General features: G+C 35.3%; 1 protein-coding gene across 2 annotated transcripts in view; it reads right to left on the bottom strand.

Annotated features, from left to right (window-relative positions):
• Window positions 1-14466, bottom strand: part of PRTFDC1 (phosphoribosyl transferase domain containing 1) — a 104043-nt gene that overhangs the window by 19450 nt on the left and 70127 nt on the right. For both annotated transcript variants that reach the window (XM_007504863.3, XM_056800091.1), the window contains exon 4: window positions 2011-2076. In XM_007504863.3, coding sequence (XP_007504925.1) covers window positions 2011-2076 — 66 coding nt within the window. The remainder of the gene's footprint in view (window positions 1-2010; window positions 2077-14466) is intronic.

Here is a 14466-nt window from a genome sequence, read left to right as displayed (position 1 = left end):
ACTCCCATCCACCCCTGTCAACAAGGCAGTGGAAAGAGTTCCTCAATCATTTCTTTCTTTCTTTCTTTCTTTCTTTCTTTCTTTCTTTCTTTCTTTCTTTCTTTCTTTCTTTCTTTCTTTCTTTCTTTCTTTCTTTCTTTCTTTCTTTCTTTCTTTCTTTCTTTCTTTCTTTCTTTCTTTCTTTCTTTCTTTCTTTCTTTCTTTCTTTCTTTCTTTCTTTCTTTCTTTCTTTCTTTCTTTCTTTCTTCCTTCCTTCCTTCCTTCCTTCCTTCCTTCCTTCCTTCCTTCCTTCCTTCCTTCCTTCCTTCCTTCCTTCCTTCCTTCCTTCCTTCTTTCCTTCCTTCCTTCTTTCCTTCCTTCCTTCCTTCCTTCCTTCCTTCCTTCCTTCCTTCCTTCCTTCCTTCCTTCCTTCCTTCCTTCCTTCCTTCCTTCCTTCCTTCCATTATCTACAGTTCTCTGCTCAGTCTCTTCCTGGTTTGGAATCAAGGTTGTATTTGGTCCCAGAAAGAGTTTGATAAAATATCTTCTGTGTCTATTTTGAAAAAAAAAATTATAGCACAGGTATGAATTACTTATTTTTGTTGAATTCTCTTGTAAATCCATTTGTTAATGATCTGTACCCCAATTTGGCTTATTCAACTTCTTTTCTCTGAGATTGGGTGTTTAAGCCTTCATTTCTTCCATTACTAATTTTGGTATTTTATATTTTTGTAAACTCATCCAATTCCTTTGAATCCATGGTTTTGCTAGAATATAAATTATGTGAAATTTATTAAATCAAACTAACTCCTGAGTTTGAGAAGTTCTCTAGTTTTTATTTAGAAGGTTCTCTACTTTTTCTTAATTTTAAAGATATCTTCTTTTATACTTCTAGGGTTGATCATTTATTTTCCATTCTTGTTTTTATCTTCAGTCATTTTTCAATCAGGTTCAAACCTTTGGGAGCTCCCATTTGGGGTTTTCTTGGCAGAGATCCTGACTTGACTTGTTATTTCCTCTGGTTCATTTTACAGATGAGGAAACAGAGGCAGACATAGTTAAGTGACTTGCCCAGGTTTATACAGCTAGGAAGTGTCTGAAGGTCAGATTTGAATTCAGGAAGATGAGTTTTCTTGGCTCCAGGTCCAGCTCTCTATCCACTGGGCCATCTAGCCACCCAAGAGGAAGAAGAACTAAGAACTTTTCTTATAGCATCACAACCCTATGTAGAATTGAATTTTGCTCAGAGGATCATTTATTAAACTATATTAATATATTATGATGACTATATAGTTAATCTATATTATAAATATTATCATATATAAATAATAAATATATTAAATCCTTCAAATGGTTTCCATGTATCTGAACATTCCTATGGTAGCTATCATCAAAATACCCAGGTGCTGACACAGAGAGAGTAGATGAGAATAAAGGGAAATGTTTTCCTTTCACTTTTAGTTAGAATTAAAATCAGAGGCCCTAGATTAAAATACTGTTTCTGCAACAGTGTGTCCTTGGGCAACTCATTTTACTTCTATTCTTTATCAATCAACTAGAGATATTGGACCAGAAGATCTCAAAAGACCTTGCAGCTCTAAATCTAATCCCTAGATTAGATTAGATGAACAAAAAGTATTCTAAACATCAAGATGTTTGAATGAAGATAAAAAAAAGTTCAGAGTCAAAGGTCACCATCTTCAGGCATTATAAAAGACATTCTTATATGCTTTCACATCTCCATTTGTTTGAAATGAATTTCTCTTAATTTAAAAAAATTTTCCATGGTTACATGATTTTTGTCTCCCTCTTCTCTTTTCTCCCCCCTCCCAGAGTCGATGAGCAATTTCACTGGGTTATACATATATTACCACTCAAATCCTAGTTCCATATCATTCATGAAATGGATTTAAAAAACAAACAAACAAAAAAACAAACAAACAAACCTAAGGTGTTTGAAATTTATTGCAATAAACATTATTGACTTTCCCATAACATCAGTATTCAATGAGACAAGTTGAATGGGCATACCTTGCCAGCTAGTTGAGAAAGGTCATCTCCTCCGATTATCTGCATATCACCCATTGATTGGTCATTCTTTTAAAAAAGAAAAGGAGAAAAAAAATTTAAATGAATAAGAAAACTTCAAAACGCCATTTTTTTGGTTGTTTGATCTTCAGTTAATGATGAATCATCAAAGAACCGAAAGAGTGGATTCATACTGTTCTATAGTTCTAAAGAGGAAGAAAGCCTCATTTTCCACCGTTGAGCTCCATTTGACTCCATGATTTACCATGCCTCCCCCCAGGTAAAGCTCAGCACCTGAAATCTCATCACCATGTAGATTGATTTAGATTTTGCTACTCAACAACTTCCATTTCCTTAAGTTGACTTTCCCCTCTGAAAGGAGGGGTTGGAGGGAGGAGCAATCAACTCTCTCCCAAAGTTCCTTTAATGAGGATTCAGAACTTTTGAGGGAAATCTTCATTTTATTTTTTCTTTCTCTTTTTCCTTTTTTAAAATTTTATAATCTTTACACCTTCTGCCTTAGTATCAAATCTAAGACAGAAGAATGGCAAGAGCTAAGCAACTGGAGTTAAGTAACTTGACTAGAGTTGCATAGCTAGGAAGGGTCCAAGGCCAGATTTGAATCTGGATCCTCCCGACCTGGTGCTCTATCCACTGTACTACCTAGTGTAAACCTCAAAATTTCTTATCCACCCCCACTCCCAACTCTTCATTTTCTATCTTTGTTGCTTGGTTTCAGCTTTGCTAGGTACCCATTGGTGACCCTCTCTTTTCATCTTCCTTTTGTGTATTATCTTCCTCCAGTGGATTGTAAACTCCTAGAGGGCAGGAACTGTCTTTTTCTTATTTGTATGTATCCCTATCTTTTAGCATAGTTCTTGAAATGTAGAAGGATTTTAATGTTTGTTGAACTATAGTATTTTTCATGGGGATAAGACAAGTCTCTTCCTTTTTATACAGTGCATCTGAATATTATCCTATAGAATATAGATTTTTAACCAGAAATCACTAGACCTCTCCAAGGACTCCAGTGATAGATTTTTGCCCTGTCTAAATTTTTTAAAAATTGATAATATATATATTTAAATAACATTTTCTTTCCCCCCAATTAAATGTAAAAACTAACATTTAAAATAAATTTTGAGTTCCCAAATCTACATTCCTCTCCCTCCCCTGCCTTTTCTCTAAGATGATAAGTAATTTAATATAGTTATAAATGAGAAATTATGCAAAATTATTAGGTGTGTTGTCAAAGAAAATGTAGATTAAAAATGAAAAGAGTGAAAAATAGTATGCTTTAATCAGCAATGAGACTATCATTTTTTTTTCCTTTGGAGGTGGATGGTATTTTTTCATCTAGAGCCCTTTGGAATTTTATTGAATCAGTGTATTACTAAGAATAATATATCATTCATAGTTGATCATTGTACAATATTGCTGTCACTGTGTACAATGTTCTCCTGGTTCTGCTCACTTCACTTTGTATCAGTTCATGTAAGTTTTTCTAGATTTTTAAAAAATCATCTTGCTTGTCATTTCTTATAGAAAAATAGTATTCCATTACAATCATATACCATGACTTGTTCAGTCATTTCCCAAGTGATGGATATCCCTTTAATTTCCAATTCTTTGCCACCACAAAAAGAGCTGCTGTAAATACTTTTGTACAAATGGGTCCTTTTCCCTTAAAAAACAATAAGTATATTTCACTATAATTTATTTCCTTTGTAATTTCATGCATTTTATTTTGTGCATTTAAAAACATAATTATAAGAAGGGGATCTACAAGCCTCTCCAGGTTACCACACTACAGGGGCTCATTGTACAAAAAAGGTTAATAATCCCTGCTTTTGAGCTTGTGAAATGATGCAGTATGAGGTGGCAGGGGAAAGTGAGGAAAGGAACAGACATAGACTAAATTGGAGAGAAAGAGCTGTGGAAGTATCCTAATTCCACTTTGGAGCTATCAGTGAAGAAGCATTGTTAAGTAGTTCTCACATGCCAGGCACTTTATTAAGTTCTGGGGGCAAAAAAATAAAGGTAAGAAGACACAAGAAGAGTCTCTTTCTTTGAGGAGTTTACATTCTTAATGGGAGAGATAATATGAAATAAACGTGTAAAATACATAAAGTAGAAGAAGGTAACCTCAGAGAAGGAACGATTGATTTTCTTTTTGGTTTGAAGGAAAGATGGAAGCCTTTTAGCTCACCCTTAAGTAGTTAGGTCGCTCAGTGGATTGAATGTTGGGTGGAGTAAGGAAGATCTGAGTTCAAATTTGACACCTATTAGCTATATGACCCTGAGCAAATCACTTAATCCTCATTTGCCCTAGTTCCTCATCTGTAAAATGGGGACACCCTGGAGAAGGAAATGGTGAATCACTCCATTATTTGTGCTAAGAAAAGCTCATGGACATAAGGTCCATGGGGTCACAAAGAGTCAGACCTGATTGAACAACAAAACTCGTCCTTAAAACTTACTACTGTGGGCTCTTTTGGGAGTGGGAATTGAGGCTTAAGGTAGGGCTGAAAATTATAGTTAAGAGAAAAGAAGATGGGTATGAGCCTTTGTACACAACCCAAGCTGGCTGTGCAGGTCTAAAGGGGGTTTAGTACACTGACCTTGTTTGGGAATCCAGAGGTTACTGAGTGGTGGGGAGAAACTGAAGGGCCAAAGCCCTTACATGATCTTATTTGCTCCAATGGAGGGAAAAGGGACAGGATGGCTCTTGCCCTGTCTCTAGACACCCTCTTTCTTGAAGCTGGGATAGCTTGGGAGAAGGGTGGCAAATAGGGGAGTGAGCCAGGGGAGGATGCCCCCCACCTCGCCCCAAAGAAACAGGAGAAAAGTATAAAACTTTTATATATTTTTTTTTATTTTTTAATATATATTTTATATAAAACTATATAAAATAAAATAAAATTTGAAAAAATGGGTTTAAATTTCAGCTTTCCCACTATGATTTGTGTGACTTTGGACAAGTCAACTGACTTCTAATGAGCCTCAATTTCTTCATCTTTAAAATAAGATGGTTGGATAAAATAATTTCTAAAATCTCTTCTAGGTCTACCTCTATGTTCTAATTGGTGGGAGAGGGAAGGACACAGGACACAACTCAAGAGTCTTAGGGGAAGAGAAGATATAGGCATAAAAATCAGAAAAAATAATATAGACTTAGTGAAATGTTAAAAAAAATCACTGAAATTCAGTCATATGTCAAAAGGCATTCTTAGACGACAATTTAGAAATCACTGATCTACATAGGTAACATCTCTAGATACTGAACAAAGCACATACAAATAATATCATAATGAACCACTAGGAGTGGTCATTTTTCATGTACTGGACTGTACACTCAGATAAAGATTTAGGAAAAACAGGACCAAGACAAAGTAAATATCCTGTCCCTTTATGGATCTAGAAAGGAAAACGCAAATCAAAACAAACAAAAGCAGCATTCTCTAAATCACAACTCATTTCCAGAGTGAGAGGGGCTTGCTTTAAATCCAAACACACCAGCAGGTTCTCAAGGTCTCAGTTTCTAATGATTGGTTAACTTGCTGCTTTTCCCCAACTCAATTTTAGACTTTAATTCATTTACCATGTTTATACCATATCAAATGCTTTTTAAAATATTTCTTAAAAAGGGACTAATCACTTTGTTATGTGGTACCTTAATGGCCAAACTAATTGGCTTCTAATTAAATGGAACCAGTTAATTGGGCTTTCTCCTCTCCCTATCTTCTTTTTTTTTAGCATTTATTAATATCCTCTTAGGACATGTAAAAAGCCAGCACTGGTTTTTATTTTCATTTATGCAAATATTATCTGCCACTGCTCAATACCTGGGTCTCAAAAAGTTTCTTTTTCCTTCCTCTAATCACCACTAAAAACAAAACAAAAAAGGGAAGAAATAAAACCAAAGAAAGTTAAGCAAGATTCAAAAGGGGAAAAAAGAATATTTATGAAACTCTATCATATGACCAAAGCTTAAGTAGTACACGGGACCATAGCTTTAGGACTAGAAGAGCCCTCAGAGGTCATCTAATCCAAATCCCTAATTTTACAAATGAATAGTTTGATAGGGAGATATAACTTAATCTTGGCAATGAATAGAAGAACTGGAGTTCAAATCCATATTTTCTGATTACAAATTCAAAACTTGTTTGAGGATGTCACAATGCCTCCTATGGTATCAGTGTAACTTTATGTAATCCAACTTAGATGATAATGGAAAGGTTTCACTTGTTCATGGATCAGATAGCTCTGATCAATGGAGCAAATGAAATGGGTCAGGAGAGTTGCATTATAGATCAAGAAGTCGTGTGGAAATCCATGAGGTAGAGGGGAAAGGATGGTGGATAACATTTGTATAAAGAAGAAAGAAAAGAAAAACAGAAGTGATAATGTGGTACTAGTATGCTAGAGACCACCTTGTCAGATAGAAGAAATCAATTTTCAGTTCCTAACTCAAGACTAAAGTGGGCAGGACATTGTGACTCTGGGGTTCCAACTATTTAGCCATTTCTCAGAGATCTTTCTCTGCTGAAGCTAGAGCACCCTGATTTATCTCTACTGATCATTTCAGGAGATAGAAAAGTGTCAAATGAGAAAGAACTAGTTGCCCAAGTAGAAATTATTAGAAACTGGGAGCAGATGAACATGTGAAAATTCATAAAAGAAGACGGGGGAGTGAAGGAACTTCAGACAAAAGGAACTGGTTTCTTAACATTAAAATAAAAGATATACAGTATTCCATAGTGTGGGGTGTGTGTGTGTGTGTGTGTGTGTGTGTGTGTGTGTGTGTGTGTGTGTGTGTGTGTGTGTGTGTAGTCTTAAAGGGAAAAGACAGCTCAAGTGAATAGGAGAATCTCAGCTAAATGATTGTAATGTGGAAGAAAAGAGATATATTTATATCTTAGATACAAATGATAGCCAAAGGGACATGCTGACAAGCTTAGAACACGTAAAGGAATTGAATTAAGGACAACTAAATGAATATTAAATAAAAGTAGCATAGGCTGTGGGTGTCAAGGCTAACATCTAAAATGAGTCAAATTTGTAACAAATGCTAAGGAAACCCAAAGGGCTTAAAAAAGCAATATGGGCTAGGGCAAAAAAGGAGGAAGAAGGAAGGGATAGAATTGCTGTTGGGGGGGGGCAGTAAGGTAATAATGTATGAAACAGGGATGACAATGATTCAATGCTTATTTTTCTTCTGTTTTCATCACCAAGGAGATTGATCTTTAGACTTAAGAGGATAAACCAAAAATTACTAAGAAGGAACTGTAATCTAGTATAAATAATGTGAAAAGGCAAAGGAATGTCTCAATGAATTCAAGTCAGTGAACTCAGAAGAGTTCCATCCTACTAGGGAACTAAAAGCCCTTGTGGATGTCATTGCTGGACATTGTCAGTAATCTGAGAAATTGTAGAGAATGCAAGTGCTATAGCATTGGAAATGTGTGAGCACTGTCTGGAGTGTACAAAAGAGTAAAAAAGTAGACTGCTCTAACTACAGACTCATGACTTTTACATTGATTTCTGGAAAAAGAATACCGGTAATTTTAGGATTTTTAAGAAAGGGAAGACATGAGGTATTATCTGAGCTCAATTTACTAACTCATTGAGGGTAATCTAAGCTCAGGAAAGGTAGAATGGAAAAAGAAGCAAAAACATCAATAAAAATCTAAGAAATATGAAATCAACTACTAACAAGGAGATACGAAGAGAAACAATAAGGGCAGAGTCATTAAATCCAGTGTGGTATGTGAGAACAAGAGTTCAAAGTTTCCAATGGGTCATTTGCTCTTGCTAGTTTGCTCTTGGGTCATATCAACATCTGCCTAGGTCTTTGCCATGTGGATACGTATGCCTGGGCTGGCCCCAAATATCCACTGGTAACCCTGTACTTGCCTCATATTTGGAAGAATGAAGAAGTGTATCAATATCACACATAATAACTGAGCACAATGGTTCACTAGACTCAGAGTCAGAAATTCAGATCTTTCCTGAGACTTATATGCTGCTTGATTCTGGGTGAATCAGATAACTTCTCATTTTCAGTTTCCTCGTCTGTAAAAGGAGTACAATAATGTAAAAATAATATTCACCTCATAAAGTGATTGTGAGGAACAATGGCTATTTTACATATACACATGTATAAATACATACACATAAATATAGAAATACACACATTTTCCAAACATGCATATATTTATATATATTCCATACAAGTAGGTGCATACCTTTGTACATGTATATGTTTTTGGAAGCTATGGAAGAACAGTTAGTTCCTCAAACACTAATTTAAGTAGGCAGAATACAGTTCAGCTGTTGACCAAGCACTTTGCCTCAGTGCTCTGGATTTGATTCATTTTCCCATCACTTTGTCTCTTTGGTTTCCTGAATCTCTTCCATCTCACACCCACGTACCACATTAACACTGTTGGGAACACACGCTTCTGCTTTATGAATGAGCTGTCGACTGTGGTCCCTCAGACTATATCTGGATCTCTTGATAGTTGTCCACTTTGGATTTATCAACAAGCCCCCACCTCAGACTTGGATATATGGTTGTTTCAATGGTTTAAAACCCAGTGTTTGCATCTCTGATGATGGTCACCATCAAAAGCCTTTCAGCTCATTGTCCTTCCTAGAGGGCTTGTGGACTCCTTTCTACATAGACCCAGTCATTGGGCCCAGTTCCTACCAGGACCACCAGGTGGTTGGATAGGGCAGGTGATAATTATGGGGCAGTATATGTACATTTAGAACAATTCAAGATGATAAAAAGAAAGTCCCTATGCACACCAATATACTTAGAAAAAAGTTTTTTTTTTTTGTGATAGCAAAGACCCAGAAACCAAAGTAGATGTCCATCAATTGAGCAATGGTTAAACAAAGGGTGGCATGTGAATGTAACAATATATTGCTGTGCTATCATGGATGTGATTAAATCAGAGAAACATGGAAAGATCTACATGAACTGATGTAGTGAGGTAAGAAGAACCTACACACACACACACACACACACACACACACACACACACATACTCATGACTACTGACAACAAGGGGAAAAATAAAAAATGAATATTGAAAATTATTAAGAATGAGCATGAGTTGGAAAAAAAAAGATATCAGAAGACACTTTCTCCTTAGTCCTTAACAGAGGAAGGAGATCTGTAAGTGTTGTACACCGCACATAGTTTCAGACTTTTGGGGATATATTGATTATGATATTTTCTCTTTCCCTTTTCTTTTGTTTTCTTTTAAAAACATTATTTGTTATACGGGATGACTTTCTAGAAAGGACTTGGAGAGGAATACTGGGGTGATACAAAAAAGTCATCAATACAAATTTATTTAAAATAAAACAAGTCATAATGAATGAGGGAATCAGAGACTTCTAATGGGAAGATTTGTATGTGCTGATCCAGGACAAAATCAGCAAAATCAAGAGAGCAATATTTATAGTGATCACAACAAAATAAAAGTGAGCTGAATTCAAAGTAACTAGAAATCCAATAAAGGTTCCAGGAACCAGATAAGGGATTTGCCTCCCTCCTCATGACACAAAGGTTAGAAGTCAACTAGGACAGAATAATCCATACAAAGATTTAGTCATGCTATCCCTTTATCAGATGTTTTTGCCTAATTATTTTTCTTTATCACACATCAGGACAGGTGGGGGGTTGAAATTATTGTAATATAAAGACAAAATATAAGTATATTTTAAAAGCCATATTAAATTGATCCCATTTTCTCTTTTGAGAGAGACTAGACTGATGGATGAAATATCTTAAGATATAGTACATCTAAAAGTCTTTCAAAATATTCTTAAGTTTTGAAATATGGGACAGTTAGGTAAAAATCAAAATGGTAGACTGACCAGACTCAAAAAATAGGTAGTAATATTCTGATGTCAACCCAGTGGAAGGTCTCTAATAGAACATCACAGGGCTTTTTGCTTGCCCCTGTGTTGTTCAAATTTTTAACAGTTATCTTTATAGAGACAGAGGTAGAATTCTTAGCAGATTTTCAGATGTCAAGACGTTGGAAGCTATAAATAATTCTAGAATCCACAAAGATCTAGCCATATTGGAACAATGGGCCAAATCTATTAATTATATAATACTGAGTTAATGATATTTATGAGACTTAATGATAATTCTATCTGAGTAAAATATATAATGCTGAGTTACTGATAAAGTCCTACATTATGGTTTAAAAAGCTGGTTAAGTACAATATAGAATAACTATAGTTCATGGAAAAAAGTAGTTTGTATGTGGACATGAGGTAAAACTGAGTCAGTGTATTTTAGCTTTAATCAAGAGTGTGATGTGACTGCCAAAAAAAAGAATGCCAGGCTAATACCATGACTGAGTAACTAAAAATCCCTTCATCCTCCAACCTTTCATTATACTCTGTCTTGGTCAGAGAGCATCAAAGTATTGTAGTTAGCTCTAAATGCTAAGTTTGTAAGTTGAAGTGTGTCCAGAGAAGGGTGACCAGGATGGTAAAAGATACCATATCATTCTACCTGATAATCACATAAAGGAGATGAAAATATTTAGCCCTCTAAAAGGAAACCTTGGTTTTGGCGACCAATGGGAATTTGTCACTGTCTTTAGATATTTCAAGGATTTTCCTTTGAAAGCAGGATCAGATAGGTTTTAGCTGTATCCAAGGGCGGAAGAAGTTCAATTGGTAGAAATTAAAGGATGTTAGATTACAGTTCCATAAAGGGTTAAAACTTCACTAAGACTTTTGGGAAACTTGGTATAAGGAAAACTTTATAAATAACTAAGATTTCCCAAATGAAATTAGTCACCTTGGAAGGTGCTGAATTATTCATCATGAAAGGTTTTCAGGTAGGAAGGAGGAGCTTTATTCTTATATGTAAAGGGTGTTGTAAAAGTAATTTACTTCCATAGGTAGGGGCTGGACCACATGGTGTCTGTGGTTCTGTGATACTTACAATCTCTGATATATCCCAAGTTCATCAAGGATCAAAAAGGAAAACATTCCTAAGTATAATTAAATATCCTGTCACTAACTTAACTGCTTTAATCTCTACTTTTTCAATGTAATTGCCTGCATATTTTTCTTCTACCTGAGGCCATTTTTAGGGTTTCTGATAATTCTGTTCTAGCTTGTACTCAGCTGGTATTAGAATATATGGATTGATTTCCTCTTTAATAGTCCTTCTGCTACTTACTTGAAGTATCAAGTAGCCCCCAAGCAACTCTTATTTTCTTGAACCTTAACCATCTCTCTCGAAACCTGCAATTCTCAAGGAACTGGTATCCTGACTAGAGATCTCAGGACAAAGAGATCATAAAAAATAAACACAAATGACAAAACTAGCTGCATACAGGACTAATAAAAGATACATAGAGATAGAGTTACAAAAAACTGGAAAGATGAAACAAATGAATTTACTACAGTTAAAAAATTATAATTCACTGTGTGACCCTGGGTAAGTCACTCAACCCTATTTATTTCAGATTACTTATCTGTAAAATTATCTGGAGAAGGAAATGGCAAACTTCTCTAGGATCTCTGTCAAGAAAACTTCAAATGGGGTCACAGAAAGTTGGACATGATCGAAATGACTGAACAACAATTTAATATAGGGCACTGGGCTAAGTAATAGGAGATGGATGTAGGTTAAGATAAGTGTGGTCCAGTTCAGCTGGAGTGTAGATAGCCTGGATGGGGGTAGTATTTTAAGGGTGATAAGGGAGAATAGTGCCAGATTCTAAAGGATCTTGAATGCCTTTATCAGTAGTTTGAAAGTTAAGGACAAAGCAACAATACAAACAGATCTGATAAATAATCAAGGTCCCCCTTTCTGTATGATTAAGGAATCTCCACCAACGTGATAGTACCATGGAGTACAGAATCTAAAAACTGAAATATTTCTCAGAAGTCTTCCAATACAGTCAACCCATAACTGAACAAAGATCCCCTTTTTAATATATCAGACAAATGTTCATGTAGGGAGTGGTGGAATGGAGAACTCACTACCTCCTGGATCAACATATTCTCTTTTTGTATAGTTCTTTTTTTAAAAACTAAACCTTTACCTTCCATCTTAGACTCACTATTAAATACTGGTTCCAAGGCAGAAGAAGAATAAGGACAAGGTACCCAGATCAAACAACTAGGAAGTGTCTGAGGCTAAATTTGAACCCAGGACCTCTTTTCTCTAGACATAGCTTTCTATTCCACTCAGCCACCTAGCTGCCCTGTTTCATATCATTCTAATTGTTAATATTTTTTTCCAAAAATCAAACTTGAATGCAACAAAGTCTCTGATTTCAAGGGAGTCCACAATCACTCTACTAGGTGGATAAGACCCAAATGAGAAGCAGTACAGTATATTGTATTGGTCTTGGAGACATGAAGACCTATATTCAAATCCTTCCTTGAACTCGTATTAGTGGTGCAACCCTGGGCAAGGTATTCATCCTCTCTCAGCCTTGATTCCTCATCTGTGAAATGGAGAAAAGAATACCACCTACATCCCAGAACTGTCTGAGGGATCAGTGAGATAGCCTATGTAAAGTACTTAACTTAATGGATCATATAACTGGATCATATATGGATAATGGATCATATATAACTACTAAACTTTGTGATTGGGCAAATCTCTTAACCACAGATTACCCCAGTTAGAATTCTAAGTTATAGATGAGTTGTTGATCATTAGCAATGCAGAGTCTCTATTTAGGGAGTTCCCCACAAAAATGAAATCACACATGCAAAATGATCCAAACACAGATATCTGTAATCTACAACACCAAACGTGTGTTTGTATACATGAAATATATGTGTATATGCTATACATATATTATATTTTGCTTTGTATTTCTATAATGTGCATCTATACACACACAGTGAATACACTATATGTATATATACACATTAGGTGTATACCACATACACAAATACACATACTAAAGAGATAGGAAGTAAAATTTCCTATGGCGTCCAAAGGCTATTTATCATCATTTTTTTTTTAAATTTAAAATTTCTTTATATTCAAAAGGAACCATTTTTTTATTTTCTTTTTTTCTTTTAATCTTTCTCTTTTCTTTAAATCTTACATGCAAAAAAATATCCATACTATCTACAATTTAAATTCAAAAATGCAAATATGAAGTGTCAAGGTTAAAGACTTTCATAATTCAATTCATTGTGTTGGTTATAGTTACACAAAAGAAAGACAATGTTTCATGGCCTAATTAGTATCTGAACTGGAAAATAAATGTTAACATAGTATATAGGAAGTGTGAGTTTGTTTGTAGGTCACACATATCAGGTATTTCCTGCCTTTGCTGTATGGAGCTGTTTAACTTCTGACATGACTTTTCTGCAAGACAAAAAGGCACTTTCTTTATGACAGTGATGTATTAAGCCATTGTGTGATTAGGGTACTCTCCTACCCCACCCAGACCCTTGGTGACTGAGTGGTCCCTACCAGTATAAAGAAAGGTCTCTTTCCCTCGTGAGAAATTCAGGGGAATAAGGTCAGGCAAAGAGATCAGTGATGCCAGGGGGCTGGGCACAGCTGTAAGCCAATAGCAAAAATAAAGGAAATCTAGAAATGAAAAGACAAACCAGGCAGCACACATGATCTGTGGGTGCAATTAAAGACACAATGAAAAAGGAAACTCAGCTGAAAAACAAATAAAGGGACTTTGCTTTTTTACTTGAACTTTGTTTGGAATCTTATAGCAGGATATCCTTCTGTTCAGACCTTGGGATGAGGTTGTTATTTTGGTTTTGGTTGTGTTTGAAAAGTGCAAACAAATTGGACCCTTTGAGTGTATATGTGTGATTGACCTGAAAAGGTCCCGGTAAAATTTAACATAGTAAAATAGTCTTCTGCATCTTAGTGTGAATGAGGTCTCATATGATTTCCTGGAACATTTTTTTCTCCACATTGTAGACTTTAAAAACCCAACAATTCTACTTTATTTATTTTAACATTCATTTAAAATTTTTTTGAGTTCCAAATTCTCTCCTTTCTTCTAGCCTGTCCCCCACCTATTAAAAAGGTGAGCAACATATTAATTATAAATGCATAGTCATGCAAAAACATATTTCCAAATTAATTATGGCATAAAAAACCCCAAGAAAAACAAAGTGGAAACATATGTTTCACTTGATACCCTGAGTTCATCTGTTCTTTCTGTGACATAGATAATATTTTTCTTTGTGAATCCTTTGAAACTGTCTTAGATCATTATATTGATTAGAGTAGCTAAGTCTTTTATAGTTGGGCATTGTTACAATATTGCTGTTACCATGAGTAATGTTCTCCTGGTTCTGCTCACTTTGCTTTGTATCAATTCATTTAAGTCTTCCCAGGTTTTTATGAAACAATATGGCTAATCTCTTATAGCACAATAGTATTCCATTCCAATCATAAACCCCATCTTGTTC

Source organism: Monodelphis domestica, chromosome 5, assembly GCF_027887165.1.
Source record: "Monodelphis domestica isolate mMonDom1 chromosome 5, mMonDom1.pri, whole genome shotgun sequence".
In the NCBI taxonomy this organism is placed as follows: domain Eukaryota; kingdom Metazoa; phylum Chordata; class Mammalia; order Didelphimorphia; family Didelphidae; genus Monodelphis; species Monodelphis domestica.
Note: the sequence above shows the minus strand (reverse complement) of the source record. Positions and strands in the feature narration are given on the sequence as shown.